At 41.3% G+C, this 20,695-nt stretch overlaps 1 protein-coding gene across 1 annotated transcript in view; it reads right to left on the minus strand.

The window, feature by feature from the left end:
- Positions 1-20,695, minus strand: part of LOC131427758 (CD166 antigen-like) — a 1,130,565-nt gene that overhangs the window by 37,433 nt on the left and 1,072,437 nt on the right. The window contains exons 11-13 of the mRNA XM_058591222.1: positions 17,625-17,784; positions 6,659-6,952; positions 6,394-6,535 (exon numbers count right to left, since the gene is read on the minus strand). Coding sequence (XP_058447205.1) covers positions 6,394-6,535; positions 6,659-6,952; positions 17,625-17,784 — 596 coding nt within the window. The remainder of the gene's footprint in view (positions 1-6,393; positions 6,536-6,658; positions 6,953-17,624; positions 17,785-20,695) is intronic.

Genomic DNA, 20,695 nt, shown 5'->3' on the forward strand with positions numbered 1-20,695 from the left:
TGGCGTAATCATCAAATCATTTTTTTTTCTTTTCCAGAAAGAAGACCAATGAAAGTTACCAATGAACTAGTTCAAATGTATTATTTATGACGCGCTTAGTCCGAGAAAGGTGGGTCATAATCGCTGAAGCATGTTATTGTGAATTGCCCAAATCAATCGAAATATACTGGGGTCTTTTTTACGCGGTTTTCTTGTTTTATTTTAGAAATGCATGAAACTTCGAGATTTGGTGTTATCCCGAAATTTTTTTAAGTCCTTCAACACAAAAAAAATGTTCAGATTACATCAGATCTGGACGTTTCACGCATTTATAAGACATTTGGTATTAAAAAAATTTCTTCCATTCTACGGGTTTTTTCTACGCGGATTTCCGAAGTTACGCGGTCTCAAAGTCCCAAAGTCGATTTTCATGCATTTCTAAGATATTTGGCACCCACAAATTTTTTTTCTATACTTTTTTTTACGCGAATTCCCGAATTTACGCGTTTCTGAAGTTACGCGGTTTTTTACACAGATTTCCGAAGTTACGCGTATCCTCCACGAGACCTCAGTATAAATAGGTGTTAAAAATGAGACCAAATTATTGTCAACAATTATATAAAAAAGGCAAACAATATTTGGATGAAAATGTGTTGATGAAAGAGAAAGGTATTATCACACCACTCGGTTTCGTCTACCGCTTATCAGTGCATTAGCTGATCAAATCGAACTACCATTGCTACTTAGTAGTTCAACTGGAAGCGTTCACAATCTGTTGGCGTGGAGTCGACTCTTGATTACGTCCGATACGTAAAAATCTGTTTTGAGCGGGTTGGTAATGTTAGATAGATAATTGGACGACTTCAATACGAACAAAATTGAGATGTTCAAAATTTTATTAGTAAATTATTATTCAGTCATAACAAAAGTTTTTCTACACAATTAGAACGAAATGAATTAAATCAATACAATATTCCACTACGGTGTTTCTTAACCATAGACCTAATCGACTCCTTTTTAGGAACCTGCGTTTACCGATTGAAACTAAATAGTGCATAAACTGCTTCGCGAGCGACAATTAGACACACCAGAATGTTGGTTCGGACATAAACTATCATAAATTACAATTTGAAACTATTTTGAGCCAAATTTAGTAGAATGCTTTCTAATTTTAAATCGTCGCTTCAAATTTGAAATTTAAAACACACTTCACCGTGTAGTTCCGGAACCGGAAGTTGGATCCCGATGAAGTTCAACAGCTGTCTATAGAACCACAAAGCCTTTCATTTGAGCTTAGGTTTATGAAAATCGGTTCTGGTGTTTTTGGGAAAATAAAAGGTATATTTCCTTTCTGGAGTTTTTGACCACAATTTCCGATACTTCCAGAACTGGGTATTTCTTATATACACTTTTTTCAAATTTTAGTAACTTCGAAACAGTTGGATTTACAAAAATGTTGTTCAGGAAAGAATTGTAGAATAGAAATTGGAAAAAGCATATTAAAAAAAAGTTTATTACTTTTGCAAGAATTAGAAAATTGATTGTTTTAGTCCCAACCTTGGTTTTAAAAGGTACTAATCGCATTAACGTCAATCTTAAAAGTATGACTTAGTTAGTGCAAACTTTGCGACTGCTTAGTGGTTTATTTTAAACTGCTAGGTGACAATGACAGTTCAACTTAAACTTTCGAAGCACTGATGAGCCTAAGACGAAACTTGAAGAAAAAGTCAAATGTTCTAACATAACATTTATTAGATAAAAATAAACAAAATTGAAGGCCTTCGAAAATAACACGAGGAGCAATATTATTTTTCAACTTTGTTAATACATTATAACTTTATTCTACAACATAGTCTCCTTCAAGAGCCAAACAATCAGTCCAGCGCTTCTCAAACATGTCGATAACCTCTCTTTCTAGAACGATTTATCACATGTTTCAGCGATGACTTCCTCGTTGGAGTAAAATCTCCTTCCTTGGAGTACTTTTTGAGGCCTGCAAATAGGTAGTTGCCGCTGGGGGCCATATAGAGAGATTAAGTTGTGCGCGGCAGCAATTTGAATCCCGATTCACGAAATTTTCACCTCGATTCTGCAATCCGACGGATTTGTGATACGAACGATTCTACACTTTCGTTCGAGTTCGAATTTTGCATTCTTTATTCCGTTCGACTTGTATGATTCGATCGACTCTCGTTCGGGAACATTCGAAATTTCGAACACTGACCATCAAAGCTATCAACATTACTTACACGTTCTTTTTCTTTTTATATTATTTATTTTTTAGTAAACGAAACCGTCACACTTGTATAACCAAATTAGAACGATTCTAAACCGAACAGAAGTAATACGTACGCAAGTCGATCGGGTAATGTTCAAAAATTGAATAACTCGAACGAATTATATTCGAGTTCATACCCAACTCGAACGGAATGCAGAATGGAAGTTGCATATTCGATCGGAATATTTCGAATCGATCGACGTACAGAATAGGGGTGTTTACCATGGTAGCGAACGATTTGTGATACCGCGCATTGTCTTGATAAAAGCGCCCATTTTTCTTCTTCACTTGTAGTCGTTTTTCAACGATCTCGTTCTACAAATCCGTTGGTCGGTCAATGTAACGTTCGCTATTCATAGTTTTAATTTTGCAATAATTATGATTTCGGCTTTAGCGGTCTGTTAAATAAGAACGGCTGTTATATACTGCCCGACGTTTCGACAACTCCTTGTGGTCCTTTTCAAGGGAAATCGCCGTTCTGATTTACCAGACCGCTAAAGCCAAAACTATAATTATTGCAAAATACCTGTACGGTCGATACAATATTTTTCAAACGTTTTAAATTTTTCAAGGTTGTCAGTGAACAAAATTCCATGAGAATTCCAAAATACTGAGGCCATAACCTTACCGGCCCACATGTGCGTTTTTGGTCAATTTTAACGGTTCTCATCGACTTCTGTTCACTTTTTTTTTTCATATAAAAGATATTTTTTATTCAGGCCTATTTGCGTAAAAGCTTTACGTGGCCGATTGAGCCAATTTTTTAAATAAATTTTTTTTTGAGTTGGATCTCGTTGTCACCCTTTTTCTAGGGGAAGAGGAGCTTCCATTTCCCTCCTGCGAGGATTGAGGGGCACTTCGTTCGTGATTCGTCTCGTCATCCATTGCCGCATCGGTGGCATTGTTGCTGGTTTCGTTGCTAGTTGCTGTAGATGCACCTTGTAGTATATTGGCTGCAATTGCTGATTGGTTGGAGGGTAAGTTGTTCACTGCAGCCGGTGTACTTTGTTCTATAGAGGATACTGATGGTTTCGTTGAAGGGGATGCTTCACTGTTGTTGGCGGCTTTCACAGGTGTACTGGGGTTGCTTGGGGTTGGTGTGAAGGAAGCACCGTTGTCCTTTGGTGTAGTTGTCTTTTTGTCCAGTTTATCACATGGCTTACCGTAGTGAACAGCTTTTTGGCAATATTGACATGTGGCCATCTGATTGTCATAGGTAAAAAGTGATTTGCACGGAATTCTTGTATCTTGACCGAAAATCACATAAGAAGGTATAGGCTTCTTCAAGTGTATGCGTAATAAACGTACGCCATTTAGTATACCGGGAAAAAAATTCTTCCACTTTTCTTTTTCGATAGAGAGAATCTCTCCGTATTGGGACATAGTTTTGCGAATATATGAATCGGTGACGCTTGAGTGAAGATCATGCACACGCCCTTCTATAGCACTATCATCCATATATACTGGAATGTTGTACTTAATGTTCTCGGGCTCCACATAGTGCACATTGTTATTGTCTTTTGCGAATTGAATTGCATCCAACTCTTTATATAACTGGATATAAACAACATTATTGGTCTTATTGCATTGAAGTAAATGCACACGTTTAATGTCAAGATTCATTTACTCCTTAAGCAAACCTTCAAGTTCTCGTATCGAAGGTCGAATTTTGCACTGCCTGAAGTCAACAACAATTGTATTCTTTCGTGTCGGCGGTAGCTTTTGTTCGTTTGGTTCACTCATTTCAAGGTCTATTGTTCACTACACAATACTGTACTTGGTTTCTTCTGTCCCGAACGTAAGCGGTTTTGTGTTGTCGACTGACTTGGATGAGATGTAAAACCGGACTGACTTCTGTTCACTTGACTGACAACCACGTTGACTCCAGAGTGTACTGATAGATCCTGGTTTCGTCCATTGTCACATATCGACGCATAAATACGTTTCTTCGGTCAAACAGCTTCAAACAGCGCTGGGAATCAACCACACGTTGTCATTTCTTATCCACCGTAAACGAACGAGGCACCCACACCTCACAAATGTTCATGCGAAATAGTGTACACTCTGTGTAGGATATCTTTAAGATGTCAGATATCTTACGAAATTTTTATTTATGCTTTTCGAAAAGGATTTGGTGGACTTTTTTCACGATTGCTGTGTTAGCTTAAGCACACAGCTTAAACTTAGCATAACGTCGACAAATTGTTGTTTTTGATGGGGAAGAGCTCTTTTGAAAACATTGCTCATCTTGCACTGTTTTTTTTCCTTTAATCAAAAAGCGATGGTAAATCAACACACGGAATTATTCCGAATGCATTTTTTTTAAAACATCAAGACTAGCGTCACCTAAATTACTGGAACTCGTGGACCAAACATTAAAATGTTATGTCATTCCTAACGGTATTTTTCGAAGGTTTGAAGGTCATGAATTATAATACGTAAATTTGGGTGGCAACGCCATCTATACGTCAGCCTCGGAACTTATTGATCCACGGTTAAGTTTTGTTTTTTTATTACTAATTTTGCAAATCCTCAAAAAACTATTTAATTTTTTGTGTTTACTTTTTTTAAACGTGCCAAATTGACTTCCTACATCGTCTTGTACACCATTTTTGTACAATCAACAATTTCCGACCAGCTACGATTTGAAAAAAGGTACTGAAAAGATTCTTATGCCATGTTAAAACGTTCAGTCTCGAGCAAAATCTGTGTTTAAAAATGAATAATCTTTCCACCATCTGTGACGCACAACTCATGACGCATGACTCGAGACCGGCTGCTTCTGGAAGATATTATGAGTAAATTTATTTCTTTTATTCTGTAGACATATATTCTGGTGTGTTAATGAACTTATCAAAAACTTGAAGTTTTGCAAACGTTGGTAAATTGTTTTAGGTGTAACTTCGTCAATTTTCAATTCACACTAATCAAATTTGCACCAAAATGTGGACTTTAAGTTAAGGTTTAAAATAAAATTATTCAAAAAAATATTTTTGAGGCGTTTTTTTTTCAATTTCACTTTTTTGATTCTTGAAAAACCGTTCGACTTCTTTTAACAGTGTATTTTTGTACAACATTCAGTTTCCGAGTAACCATGGTTTGAAGAATTATCAGAATTGAATTGGTCTTTACACGCGTTTGCTTTTCTAAAAACTTGTGTCAAGTTTCGTTCAAATTGAAACAAGTCGATTATGGTTTTGCCACTTTTTCTGAATTTGTTTAATACTTTTCCAGATTACGACACTGCACAGCGGTCCAAAACGGGAAATTAGCGAGACAAAAATATTTTCGCTATTAAATATATTTTTTTTCACAAGATTCGTTTGTATTTAACTGGCGCATCTTATGACGTAAAAGAGGGTCCATGTTGGGATGTGAAAGGGTCGTCCACGTTGGGAGTTAAATATGAATTCTAATTTTTTGAATTGAATTTTAAAATTATTGCACTCCACAGCAAAGTTGTAGGGAATTTTATTTCGAGCAACTTTTTTGAAGAAGTACTCCGAAAATTAATGTAACTCGATCAAAAGAAGCAGTAGAAAGATGGCTTCTTCAGCAAAGCTGCTCAAAATAAAATTCCCTACGGCTTTTATGTGAAGTGCAATAATGTTTGAATACATTTAAGAAAGTTAGAATCCAGATTTAAATCCAAACATGGACCACCACAATCTTCTTTTACTTTAAAAGATGTACCAGTTAAATATAAACAACTTTTGCGAAGACACCAACTACAAAAAATTATATTTAAAAGTAAAAATATTTTTGTCTCGCTAATTTCTCATTTCAGACCACTGTGCACTGGTTAAATTTTAAGATATCAGGTCATAATATATGCAGCTTGAACTTGATAAAGTTATCATTCTAGTGTCAATGGTTTTCTTAGTGAGTAGTTGTATTATTTGTAGTAGTTATTGTTTAGTTGTTCAACTTCAATTGACAACTTTTTCGTTGCTCAACGGAAAAAAATGGTTTAGTTTGAAATACAATTCTACGCTGAGCGACACGAACATTGCTTCCCAGCATCCCGACTGGAAATCAGTCCACATTTACGACAAAAATCGATTGACTTTTTCTGATTAATGGTTTCCCTAAAAACCGCACTGTACAAAGCCAATCTAGCCGGAAGCAATACTCACCTCAGTCTCCCCGTTCTGCTCGAAACCAGTTCGAGCATGAAAATCTGCGGCAAACCACCGTCATACCCGGCAATGCACTGCACTTCCACCGAGTTGTGAGTTTGATTGTTTATCGTACAATTTTTCACCGTCGATGGCAATCCTGATAGCCGCGCAGACACGAATCGAAAGGCAAAGCAAAAACCAAATAAACGAAAGAAAAACAAATGGGTAAAAATTAAAAATCGATCCATTTTGGGTGATTCGAGATCTCGGGGACACATACCGGCGAGCACCACTTGGAAGAAGCAGGGCCACTGCTGCAGGCCCACCTCGTTCTGTCCCCAGCAGGTCAGCGTCCCGTAGTCCTGATCGGAGACGGGCGTGTAGCTTAGGAGGCTTAGCGAACCGTTCTTAACGAACCGCTCTTTGGCGATTTCCAGCGTTTCGCCCGAATTGTTGAACTTCCAGAAGAACTGTCGCGGAGGCGGATCAGCCTGAACCTCGCAGGGAATGTGCAGCGATTCGCTGCGGAAGGCTCCCACGATGATGATTTTCTCCGTCGCACACACGGGAGCGTCTGGAAGGGACAGAGGAAAAGTTATATTATACTATTTCGGTTTTGATAACGATCTGACGCGGGATGCAGAAAAGTCTGTTGAAATGTGTGTGTGTATGTGTGTGGGTTGAAATCTGTTCGAAGCGAACGCTTTGTGTTTTTATATGAAATCGATGTGGGCAAAAAAATTGGTTAAAATTCAAATGTAGATGGGCACCAAGTGTGTGTTTTGATTGTGTTCGGTTTCCTAAATCAGTGATAATGTAAATTAATAAACATTATTCTGAACAGTTGAACAGATTTCAATTTGAAGTGGGTTATTTCGACGAAGGAGAGCGTAAATATCGTTGGTTTTTCTAAACACACACTCCAAAAAAATTTGAATTTTACAGATGACTTAATCCGTCATATGATGTAATTCATAAAGACCTGATTTGTCCAGCCAATTTGTACCAGCCAAGCAGATGCATGCTTCTGTGGCTCAGTTAACAGACGTACTTGCGATCCAATGATTGTCGGTTCAAGTCACGGCGGTTACTATCAGTATTATTTTTTTATTTCAATGAATTTCATATCATGGAGTTTAGACACAATATTAAATGTTCTTCCTCGTAAATTTGCGTGAACTGCGACGCTCCATTTATGTGCATATAATAAGATGTAAAATTACAGGATTTTTTTTAAGTGTGCACAGCAAAAAAATGTAATATTTACAGGTGAAGCAAATCCCCTTATGACACAATTCATAGGAACATTATTCATAGAATGATTGATTTTACAATAATAAATTGAGTATGTATCAAATACATGTTTAAAATTACACGTTCCAGCACTTGAAAATATGTCAAAATGCATCATGCATGGGTTAAAAAACTGTAAAAATTAGTCGTTTTTGGCGCTCGAATATGTCGGTCTCAGAAGACGTAAATTTACATGATTTTTTTCTAGATCGTAATTTTTTTGATCGTAAATGCAATGCAATATTGTGATGTGTTCGGCGCTAGCGATCTCTTAAATAAGAACTACAGTGTTACTATCCGACGTTTCGATTGCCGGTTTTGGTCTTCGACAAGGGGAATATCATCGTATTCTTCGCCTGGAAAACTGATGCCCACAAAGGTCTTTGAAAATGTCGTTTGGTAGTGGTATAGTGGTAAAATTGGTGTATGCATAAACTTAAGCCAACTAATTAAAAGTTCGGATAAAAAGGATTGATCTGGCTTAAGCAGCTTACGAAGTTCATAAATAGCAATAAGCAGCCCGTTGTTAAGTAATCATACACACTTGAAAGTTCGCGTGACGCATCCGGACGAACTTCTCAGGTACTTCTAAAATATATTGTTCAGCTTCTATGCAGCGAGAAGTTCACACGAAACTTTTTCTGTATTTCCAAGTTCTCAAAAGTTCCGCATGTACTTTGAAGCAGCAAGAAAGTGAATGTTTTAAGTAATTGTGGAATTTGTGGTTGCTTAGGAAAGGTTTTACTGAAATAAAGGTGACAGTTAAAGGTTTGTTTTGCAAATAACTGATCGAGAAAATCCGATTTTTGAAAGAAGAATGTTAATATATTAGATATTTAGTGGTTTTGGTACTAGATAGGCACTGGTTGATGCTATGTGAACATAACTATTTTTGTTTTTTTTTACGTTTCCTCTCTTACATACGTCACTTAATGGGTCAATATAAATCGCTAAGCAGAGTTAATGACAGAAAGACGTAGATAAGTTTCGTTATTTCGGGACTTCAATAGAGACATGGCACTACGATGCATAAAGTATTTTGAAAATACCATTCACTTTACGGTTTATGTTGAACCGTTAGGTGGCATTAGCAGTTCAACATAAACTGCTAATGCTCTGATGAGTAAAAGACGAAACGTAAAAAAGAAGATATCTCTTTCGATAAAGGCCAATACCAGTGCTTGGAATGTCGGGCAATGTAAAATAGTCGTTCCTGTTTAAGAGTTTCTTAGAACACATCACAATATTAATATCCGACCCGTATCCATCTCGTTTGCCCGATCTATTAAAAGTCATGTTTGTTGGACTAAGTTACAGCACATGAACCAAACCGATGCGGCGAAACCGCATTAGTCAATTTATCACCCTTTGTAATTAAGAGAATAACTAGCTTTCCTATAAATTCTATCGTGAGGTTTATAAATCAATCAAGTACTTTTTTTGATAAAAAAAATTAAAATAGCATGGGGAAATCATTTTCATCTCTTTTCTGTATTTCGATCAAATTGGATTAGTTCGATCGAATGTGAACATTTGCGCGCTGTATTTCGATCAAGTAATGCTTTTGTATGGAAATCTCGAACTCGCTCGAGATACAGAATGCATAATTTCGCATTGTATCGGAATATTCCAATTCGAACTTCAACTACACCGCAAAAAATTATGAAATTTACCGGTGACGCAAATCCACATATGACTCAATTCCTAAGAATGTAATTCGTAAAAAGACTCCTGAGTTTTCCAAGAAAGATTTGAATATGTGTCGTTCAAGCAGACATGTAATTTTACATGTTTCACCAGTCAAAAGTATGTCTTAATGCATTAAATAGATGTGCTAGATCTACTGTAAAAATGAGTTATTTTTGACGCTCGAATATGTCGATCTTAGAAGACGCGCACTTAAAAAAATCCTGTGATTTTACATCTAATTAGATGCACATAAATGAAGCGCCGCAGCTCACGAAAATTTACGTCGAAGAACATTTAATATTGTGTCTAAAACTCCATGACATGAAATTCATTGAAATAAAAAAATAGAATACTAATAGCAACGGCCGCGACTTGAACCAAGAATCATTGGATCGCACATACGTTTGTTAATCGACTGAGCCACAGAAGCATGCATCTGCTTGGCTGGTAAAAGCTGCATTTAAATTCATACAGTCGCACCTGCTAGCAGAACGCAAGCTACAGTCGAAACCAGTGAAATTCAAGCTCAATTAACATTAAGTCAATACAAATAAAATTATCCGTCATTTGACAAATTAGGTCTTTATGAATTACACGGATTAAGTCACCTGTAAAATTCAATTTTTTTTGGAGTGCGTAAATTAATTCGATTTTTTCTAAGTGTGTACACGCTTAGAAAAATTTACATCCTAATAGATGCACATAAAAGGATTGTCGCGATTCACTTTCATTCACAATTGAAAGCATGTAAAGATATAGTTAACTTCACAGTTGTTCTAGCTGAAGCTAACATCGATACAGATGCAAAATTTATTTTTACATGTTAATAGTTGTAATATGATGGCATCACCGAAGAAATTACGGCATGCTTGAATTTACGTCAACCGTAAATTTCATTATTTCTAAGAACGTAGGTAATATTTCTGATGTACGATTTTGGGTCAACATAACGGGGGTGGACTATATAACAGATCGGTTGAAAAGTTCAAATCGTTTCTATGAGAGGGCGCCACTAGAATTAAATCCATACCATTTTCAGTTAGTACCAACCTTCAAAAGATACGTGTATAAATTTGACAGCTGTCTGATTATTAGTTTGTGAGATATTGCATTTTGAGTGAAGCTACTTTTGTTATTGTGAAAAAAATGGAAAAAAAGGAATTTCGTGTATTGATGAAACACTACTTTTTGATGAAAAAAAGTGCCGCCGATACCAAAAAATGGCTTGATGAGTGTTATCCAGACTCTGCACCGGGCGAAGCAACAATTCGTAAGTGGTGTGCAAAATTTCGTACTGGTCATATGAGCACCGAAGACGATGAACGCAGTGGACGTCCAAAAGAGGCTGTTACCGATGAAAACGTGAAAAAAATCCACAAAATGATTTTCAATGACCGTAAAGTGAAGTTGATCGAGATAGCTGACACCAAAAAGATATCAAAGGAACGTGTTGGACATATTTTTCACGAATATTTGGATATGAGAAAGCTTTGTGCAAAATGGGTGCCGCGTGAGCTCACAATCGATCAAAAACAACAACGAATTGATGATTCTGAGCAGTGTTTGGAGCTGTTATATCGAAATAAAACCGATTTTTTTCGTCGATATATAACAATGGACGAAACATGGCTCCATCACTTCACTCCGGAGTCCAATCGACAGTCAGCTGAGTAGACTGCGCGCGATGAACCGAACCCAAAGCGTGGAAAGACTCAACAATCGGCCGGTAAGGTTATGGCGTCTGTATTTTGGGATTCGCATGGTATAATTTTCATCGACTACCTTGAAAAAGGAAAAACCATCAACAGTGACTATTATATAGCGATATTAGAGCGTTTGAAGGACGAAATTTAAAAAAAAAACGGCCTCATTTGAAGAAGAAAAAAATTTGTTTCATCAAGACAATGCAACATGTCACAAGTCGATGAAAACCATGCTGAAATTGAACGAATTGGGCTTCGAATTGCTCCCTCATCCACCGTATTCTCCAGATTTGGCCCCCAGTGACTTTTTCCTGTTCTCAGACCTCAAGAGAATGCTCGTTGGTAAAAAATTTAGATGCAATGAAGAGGTAATCGCTGAAACTGAGGCCTATTTTGAGGCAAAGGACAAATCGTACTACAAAAATGGTATCGAAAAGTTGGAAGATCGCTATAATCGCTGTATCGCCTCTGATGGCAATTATGTTGAATAATAAAAACGAATTTTGGCAAAAAATGTGTGTTTCTATTAAACGATACGAACTTTTCAGCCGAACTGTTAACGAAATGTTTATTCAGGCAAAACGACATTCCTCGAAGAAATGGCTTTCGGCAAAAAGACCTAGACTCATTTCAATGTACACACCTAGAAATAATCGTGTAAATTTACGTCCTCTGAGACCGACATATATGAGTGTTCACAATGACTCTATTTTACAATAAATCTAACTTATATTTAATGCATTCTGGCATATGTTCAAATGCTAAAACATGTAAATTCACATATTTGCTTGAAAGGCGAGGTATGTTTGACGTATATTTACATCATTATAGTAAAATTCATTCGTTTCACGGATTACGTTCTCATGAATTATGTCATATGTTGATTTGTGTCACCTGTAAATTTCACAATTCTTTGCTGTGTATATTCGAACTACAGTAATGATGATATTTTTACTGTACATTTCTAGAAATACGCATGTAAATTTACGTCTTCTGAGTCCGAAAAAATTTGAATCGTTCTTGTGAAATTCAATTGTTTTACGAATTACGTTCTTATGCATTGAGTCGTACACACTTAGAAACAATTACATATTTATAAATGCACACAAATGGAGTGGTGGGCCCATTCCCGTGAGGAGGGCTAGGGACAAAGGAGAGGCTTTGTTGGTTAAGGCCGACAAAAAAAAGTACGCCGATGTGCTCAAGGCCATGCGGAGCGAGGCAAAGCTAGCCGAGCTTGGCAAAGAGGTTCGCAGCATCCGTCGTACGAAGACGGGAGAGATGCTGCTCGAGCTTAAAAAGGGAGCTCAGGGCGGAACGGAGCTTGTTGCGCTTGCCCAACAAGTCCTGGGCGATACGGCCGAAGTTAGAGCTCTGCGTAACGAGGTTGCACTCCAGTGCAAACGGTTGGATGAAATCGCCACCGCAGAAGAACTTGCCATGGCCATCAAGGAGCAAGGAGGTGTGGATGTCTCACGGCAATCCATCCGCATGAGGAAAGGACCACAGGGCACCCAGATAGCTACATTTAAGCTATCGGCCACGGATGCTAATAAGGTCCTCAAAGTGGGCAGGCTAAAGGTCGGATGGTCGGTATGCCCAGTGACAGGCTTACCAACCGCCGGCGGTCGACATGTGCTTCAGGTGTTTCGAACCTGGCCACAAGTCGTGGAACTGCAAAGGCCCAGACCGGAGCAACCTCTGCAAGCGTTGCGGCGGCGAGGGGCACAAGGCGTATGCATGCGAAAGAACGCCACGTTGCATGCTATGCGCGAGCAAGAAGAAGGTCACAAACCACGTCATGGGCGGACCTACTTGTTCAACAAGTGGAGGGAGTAAAACAATATGCAAGTAGTACAGCTGAACCTAAATCACTGTGCAGCTGGCCAGCAATTGTTGCACCAGTCAGTGACGGAATGGGGCATTGATGTCGCGATTCTCTCGGATCCCTATCACACACCGGTAGATAACGGGAACTGGGTGTCGGACGAATCCAAGACGGTGGCGATCTTGACGACTGGTCGATACCCAGTGCAAGAGGTGGTAAAAACACAAGCGGAGGGAGTAACCATAGCTAAGGTAAACGGAGTTTACTATTGTAGCTGCTACGCTCCACCGAGATGGTCAATAGACCAGTTCACTCGGATGGTCGACATGGTGACCGCAGACCTGGTGGGTCGGAAGCCGGTGGTGATAGCCGGAGACTTCAACGCCTGGGCAACGGCTTGGGGCAGCCGCTTCACCAATAGGAGAGGACAGACGTTACTGGAGGCCCTCGCCAAGTTGGACGTCGTGTTAGCGAATGATGGACTGAAAAGTACCTTCCAGCGGAACGGAGTCGAGTTGTTTATCGACCTGACTTTCTGTAGTCCCGGCCTAGCTGGAGATCTTAATTGGAGAGTTGATGATGGCTACACCCATAGCGACCATCTAACCATTCGCTACACGATCGGTCACTTGGCGAGAAGCACAAGGAGGAGTAATATTCCCAAAACTCTAGCGTGGAAGGTTGCTAACTTCGTCCGCGAACTGGAGGAGCACAACGCGAACTTGAGAGGGGACGAGTTGGTCGCTACCTTGTCACGGGCGTGTGACGCGACCATGCCTAGAAAGGCCCAACCGAGGACCAACAGACCACCGGTCTACTGGTGGAACAAGCAAATTGCATGCCTTCGCGCATCCTGCCTCAGGGCTAGAAGAAGGATGCAAAGAGCTCGATCGTTGGAGATGAGGATGGAGAGGAACACGGCGTTCAAAACGGCGAAGTTAGCACGAAACAAGGCCATCAGCGCAAGCAAAAGAGCCTGTTTCGACCAGCTATGCGAGGGAGCCAACTCCAACCCATGGGGCGATGCCTACAGGATGGTAATGGCCAAAACGAGAGGGGCGCTAGCACCCCCTGAACGTAGTCCGGCGAGGTTGAAGGAAATCATAACGGTTCTTTTTCCCCACCACGACACGTCCCCCTGGCAGCCAGCTCCGCTACCAGCGAATGAAGTCGAAAAGGTGACGAACGAGGAGTTGCTCACTGCGGCGAGATCGCTCGATATAAAGAAAGCCCCGGGGCCAGACGGTATCCCGAACGTGGCTCTAAAGGCGGCTATAATGACAAAACCGGACATGTTCAGGGAGGTCATACAGAGATGTCTGGACGAGCGTATGTTCCCAGACATTTGGAAAAGGCAAAGGTTGGTACTATTACCGAAACCTGGGAAACCCCCAAGGGATCCATCGGCGTATAGACCAATCTGTCTGATCGACACTGTGGGTAAGCTCCTTGAGAAAATCATCCTCAACAGGTTAGCCCCCTTCATAGAGGAGGCAGGAGGACTGTCCAGCCAACAGTACGGGTTTCGCAGAGGCAGGTCGACGGCGGACGCCATAACATCGGTGGTAGCCACGGCGGAGGTAGCTATACAGCGCAAACGACGAGGGATCCGCTACTGTGCGGTAGTAACGCTAGACGTCAAGAACGCGTTCTGGAAAGCTACTTCCAGAACCGAGTATTACTCTACGAGACAGACGAAGGCACATGTAGCACTCCAATCACGGCTGGAGTACCACAGGGATCTATCTTGGGCCCGATCCTGTGGAATATAATGTACGATGGAGTACTGAGGTTGAGGCTCCCTCCGGGTGTCAAGATAGTCGGGTTCGCGGACGACGTCACGCTGACAGTCTACGGCGAATCCATCGAAGAGGTCGAACTGAGTGCATCACACTCAATCTGCTTGGTGGAGGACTGGCTGCGTAGCAGGAAACTGCAACTCGCGCACCATAAAACAGAGGTGATGGTGGTAAACAACCGCAAATCGGAACAGGAGGCGTTGGTACATGCCGGAGATTGCGTGATCCCCTCCAAGAGATCACTGAAGCAATTGGGTGTGATGCTTGACAACAAACTCAGTTTCAGCAAGCACGTTGAATACGCCTGCAAGCGCGCATCAACAGCGATCGCGGCGCTCTCCCGTCTGATGGCCAACAGCTCGCCTGGGCGCTCCAGTGAACGAAGGTTACTGGCAGGAGTGGCAGTTTCGATCCTCAGGTACGGCAGCCCGGTATGGGCGTCGGCACTAAATGTGGAACGCAACGCACAGATGCTGGAGAGTACGCATAGACTGATGTGTCTTCGCGTAATCAGTGCATACCGCACTGTATCGAGGGATGCGGCCTGCGTGGTTGCAAGTATGATGCCTATCGGTCTGATAGTAAAGGAAGACGCGGAGCGCTACAGCATGCGAGGAGACAGGAACGCCCGTAGGGCCTCCAAAGCCGCTTCTCTACGCAGATGGCAACAAGAGTGGGACAGCTCAACCAAGGGCAGGTGGACACATCAGCTCATACCTAGCGTCTCGAGCTGGTTAGATAGACCTCACGGAGAAGTGAACTTCGGCCTGACGCAATTCCTCACAGGCCACGGGTGCTTCAGATGGTACCTCCACAGGTTCGGCCACGCGACATCCCCTGTATGTCCTGGCTGCCCAGACGAGATCGAGACGGCTGAACACGTCTTGTTCGCATGTTCCCGTTTCGCGGCTCAAAGGAGTGAGCTACTGGAGGCATGCGGCAGGGACACCACACCGGAAAACCTGATCCAGAGAATGTGCCACTGCGTAGAGAACTGGAACGCAGTGTCGACCGCGGCATCCCACATTGCGGGCATATTGCAGCGGAAATGGAGTGCGGATCAACAACAGGCAGCCGCGACCGCTAGCCGCGTGCAACCGTAGTAGGCTCAAGAGGGATCAGCGAATAAGCGTCGGTCCGGGAGAACCTTCTTCGCCGGGAAGCTCTTCGTCGGAGTAGTCTAGATCCATCGTCGGGGACTAGGCGAGTAGTACGTAAAACTGCTAGGATCGTCGAGGCGCCAGTGAACCGGAAGCTATCCTCCAACCGGAATCACTGGATCGACCTCGGCACTCCATCGGGTGTCCCGTGTGGTGTAAGAGACTCGGTGTCGGGAGATTCTCCTTCGCCGGGGTAATCTCCGTCGGAGTAGTCTAGATCCTTTTGTCGAAGACTAGACGAGTAAATCGTGGCGTAATACCGCTAGGATCGTCAGGGCGCCAGTGAACCGGAAGCTATCCTCCAACCGGAATCACTGGACCGACCCAGGCATCCTCTCGGTCGGGCGTTAACGGGAATCAAAAGCGTCGGTCTCCTTCGTCGGGGAACTCTCCGTCGGTGTAGACTAGATCCTTCGGCGGGGGCTAGTCGAGTAGCCGCCACAACACCGATTCGAGTCGTCGAGGCGCCAGCGAACCGGAAGCCATGCTCCAACCGGAATCGCGGGACTGACCTCGGCACTCCATCGGGTGCCCCGTGTGGTGTAAGAGACTCGGTGTCGGGAGATTCTCCTTCGCCGGGGAACTCTCCGTCGGAGTAGTCTAGATCCTTTTGTCGGGGACTAGATGAGTAGATCGTCGCGTGGTACCGCTAGGATCGTCTGAGCGCCAGTGAACCGGAAGTCACGCTCCAACCGGAATCATTGGATCGACTTAGGCATCCTTTCGGTCGGGTCGTAGACGCGTACCGTAAGCGTCGGTTCGGGAGGACTTCCCTCGTCGGGGAACCCTCCGTCGGTGTAGACTAGATCTTTTGGCGGAGACTAGTCGAGTAGTTCCGCGACGTAGCATCAGTTTTGGGTCGTCGAGGCGCCAGTGAACCGGAAGTTACCCTCCAGCCGGCATCACTGGACCGACCTCGTCATCCAACTGGTCGATCCCTCGAGAGCAGGATGCTGATCCCCATTCTACATCAATCTGGGGAGGGTGCTGTGAGCACCAATAGCCTTCCACCCCGAAGTAATACCTAGCGGTGGTGCCGGGGAGGTAAGGTTGGAGATCCAAGGTGTTTTAGTGGGTAGTTCCAATCAACAATTGGGTAATCCTGTGGAGAGTCCCACACTCCGTGCATAAATGCATTTCACCTTGTAAAAAAAAAAACGCAAATGGAGTGTCGCGATTCACGTACATTCATAATTCAAAGTATGTACAGATACGTCATTTCATTAACTTCACAGTTAATTTAAAAGAAGCTTACATCAATACAGACTCAAAATTTATTTTTAAATGTTAGAAAATGTAATGTTGTGTCACCACCGAACATATTACGGCATGCTTGAATTTACGTCGATTTCCTTTTTTCTTAGAGTGCACGTGGATTTGCGTCACTTGTAAATTTCATAAACATTTTTTGCTGTGTACTGTCAAAGAAAAAGAGATCTGTGCACGGCAGACAGTTGATGTTTGTCCGATGGGTGATTGTGGTGTGGAGTTTCCGATGCTCGAATACGAACTGTTTTTCGATTGAACAGGAACAAACTTGAACTATCCGCAGTGGATTCCTCAAGGAGTATCTCAAGCACTAATTTTCAAACCCCGGTGCGCCTTGGGGCGATAGTTATGATTGATTTATTACAGTTCAATCGACAAAGCTCGGGTCCGAGTCGAGCATAAGTTTTCCTGAATGGCTGAAATAACCAGCTAATAATAGTTATAACTTGGCAGCATTTGCTGTGCAAGCAGTTTGCGAGTTGTTCGACAACGGGGAAGTACTTACACTTGATCCGTAGTGCCAGCTGATTGCTGACTGTTTCACCCTCGGCGTTGATTGCGCTGCACGAGTAATTTCCGGACGAGTTACGGTTTACCTTCTGCAGCACCAGGCTCTGGTTGGAGCGGATAACACGGGCGGAAGCGTTGTGAGTTATCATTACGCCCTGTGTGTTTTTTTTTGTTGTTCCAGCGCGGACGGGCGGCATGTGGGAGTAGAAAGGCGAGACAAAACAGTCAATCGATGATGGTAAATTGCACAATTGAGTTAGTATAGCAATGGGAAAACTTGCCCTTTCGGGGTATAATAAGATAGGAGATTAATAAAAATAAATGTTTGAGTCGGAAGCAGGAGGAATGGTAAATGGGGGGAGAGGATAAAAAAATAAAATAAAAATGTATAACTCATCGTCGCCGGCTTGCGGCACTAACGAAGCGTTAGCTCAGCAAATGTTTAAGTTTACGATGGTCGTCGAGTGAACAGATGGAATATTCGTTTTTATTTGGTTTCTGTTCCTAGTAGGAACTAAAGAATGGTTATTGCTTTGCAGTTATTTTCATTATGAGCGATTTTCCGATGTGTGGCATTGAGATGCAGTGCGCATCAGAGCGTGAATTTATGGATTGCCGGAAGGGATGTCATCGAATGGGTGATTTTAGTAGGAAAAAAAGTTCTATGAGTTTTAGCCAAAATCCAGTTACTTAATAGATTACCCAAGAAGCACGTTAAGCTGCTATCCTGTATTTTTATACTGCTTGTGCAATTTAGTTTATGTCACTATTCTGGTAACTGTTGTTGGGTAACGGTTCCAGTAGTCATCTCAGTCCTAGTAGTCATTTAATATACGAAAACCTTTAGTTCGAGCGAGGTCTGCTGTCTTTGTTTGATGAATTGACTTTAAGGGTAAGATGAAAATGTATTTGTTTCGAGTTTTCGCGTCGCTACGACTTACTTTACTATGAGGCACCTTTTCCAAATTTACCCTCTAAGATAGTGATAAATCTTTAGTCGTGAATATCTCTTATTGTATCAGCCTAATTTTTGCTCATGCCATCGTAAATATGATCATCAATTTAAGGTAACATTTTCAGTTGTATGACATAATTACAAATAATTCAAAATTAAAGTGTTTGATATCAACTAGTATAATCAAAGAAGTAAACTCATGACACCTTTCTCGTACCTGGGTAAGTATGAAAGGTTAACGCTTGACATATTTCGTTAATTATAGTCAGCGCAGTTGACTGAGCAGGACGTAAAGTAAGTGCATCATTCCGGTTGCTTCAGGTCCATAGCTCAGTTCCGGTTCCAGTATTAAGAATTCAGTTCACTATTGAATCAATTGCGGGACATTCGCAGAGACAGTTTCCCTTCAGAGAAGATCGATTGCTTCATCCTGCTGCTGGTCGTGCAACTAAATACGACGAAAAGTAGACAACGATGGGAAGCATCATGCAAAATCCGCCTTTCTAATGGCTCCAAATGTTCTCTTTAGAACTATAGAGATTGCTTCTCTGCAAATCGGAGATAAAAATCATCAATTTAGTGCAAATCTAGTATAATTTGATTAACTTGGTGCACTTTTTGCAGTACCAAACAGGCGCGAATAAAGCCAGCATTTGACTGCTTCGCGTTCGAGAAAAATGCGCCGAACAGTGTTTAATATTGTAGAGAATTCCACAATTTGGCCCTTCTGCATGCCAGAAATGAATTCCGTACAGCATTTTGATATTTTCTTTCATTGAAACATGCAAATCAGTAAAAAGAAAACACTCTACCAAAATAGATTTATTAATGAATCAATTCGCATAGGAAGCAGTTCGGCAGTGGAACGTTCAAACAAGAACGATTTCGTCATCCAGCTGCTGGTCGTTTGCATTGGAGCAAAAAAATGGAAAGTGAACAATGATGGGGAACATTATGCAAAATTAATGTTATTCAAAAAGCTATCAATTATCTGGAACTATTATAATCAGTTAAGTGTAGGCTTACAGTCTGATAGATTATAATCTGAATTTTTTCACATTTTCTTCTCGGCTCTTTATTACTTCGATTTTGTATGTAATTGGTTCGAATGCGCTTCGTTGACTTCAGAATGTGCAAGTAAAAATGTTTTGTAACGTGTACGTCTTTCTTTGTTATTAAGAACTATGTTATACAAATTATTTTGTGATGTTACTTGTATGCCAAAATGTTTGGTGTAACTAAAGTCGTTTTCGCTTGATGCCAAACCTAACCCAGTTTCCACTCTAACTGCTATCAAAACGTTTGTTTGAAGCCAGTTTCGAACCGAGTTTCAACGTTGTTGAACTGAAAATCTAGTCAGTTTCGAACAGTGGCGTACCGAGGAAATTTGGCGCCCGGGGCAAAATAAGAGATTTGCCGCCCCCATCGTTGGTTTAGTGAGCAAAAAAAAAAGTGTTTGTTTGATGAAACTACCCTGGGTCAGTTTCAGTTTTCTCTAGCGAAAACGACATATTCCGTACTTTTTTATAAGTGCATCATTCCAAAATCTTGTAGCGAATAAGGGGAAAGCTTGCACAGTGCACACAATCGATTAACTAACCGTTACTTGGAAATGTTCCAGCTTCCTTCGTATATATGTCATCCAGTTATGTCTCTGGCATTACCCACCCGGATTTTTTTTCTGCGGTATTGCTTCTTAGAACGAAAGCAAATCCGATTGTTTTTTGTACCCGATTTTATCATAATTCTTTGATTGAAAGTCGAGTAGTTGACAAAATAATATGGCGATTCGACTAATGAGATGACTATTGGTACAATTACTATTACTGAAAAAGCGCAATTTTATGTGATGTGTAACATATCTTGGAGTTGTTCCGTTGTTACGCATAGCAACTGTGCATAATATTTTGTCGTGAATACGACTTACTTTACTATGGAGCGCCTTTTCAAAACTTACCCTCTCACAGAGTGATAAGTTTTTAATCGTGAATATCTCTTGTTGTATCTAATGAATCAACATAATTTTTGCTACAAGCCATCAGAAATATGATCACAATTTTATGATAAAATTTTCAGTTGTGTGACATAATCTCAAATAATTCAAAATTAAA

The sequence above is a fragment of the Malaya genurostris genome, chromosome 2 (assembly GCF_030247185.1).
Source record: "Malaya genurostris strain Urasoe2022 chromosome 2, Malgen_1.1, whole genome shotgun sequence".
NCBI lineage: Eukaryota > Metazoa > Arthropoda > Insecta > Diptera > Culicidae > Malaya > Malaya genurostris.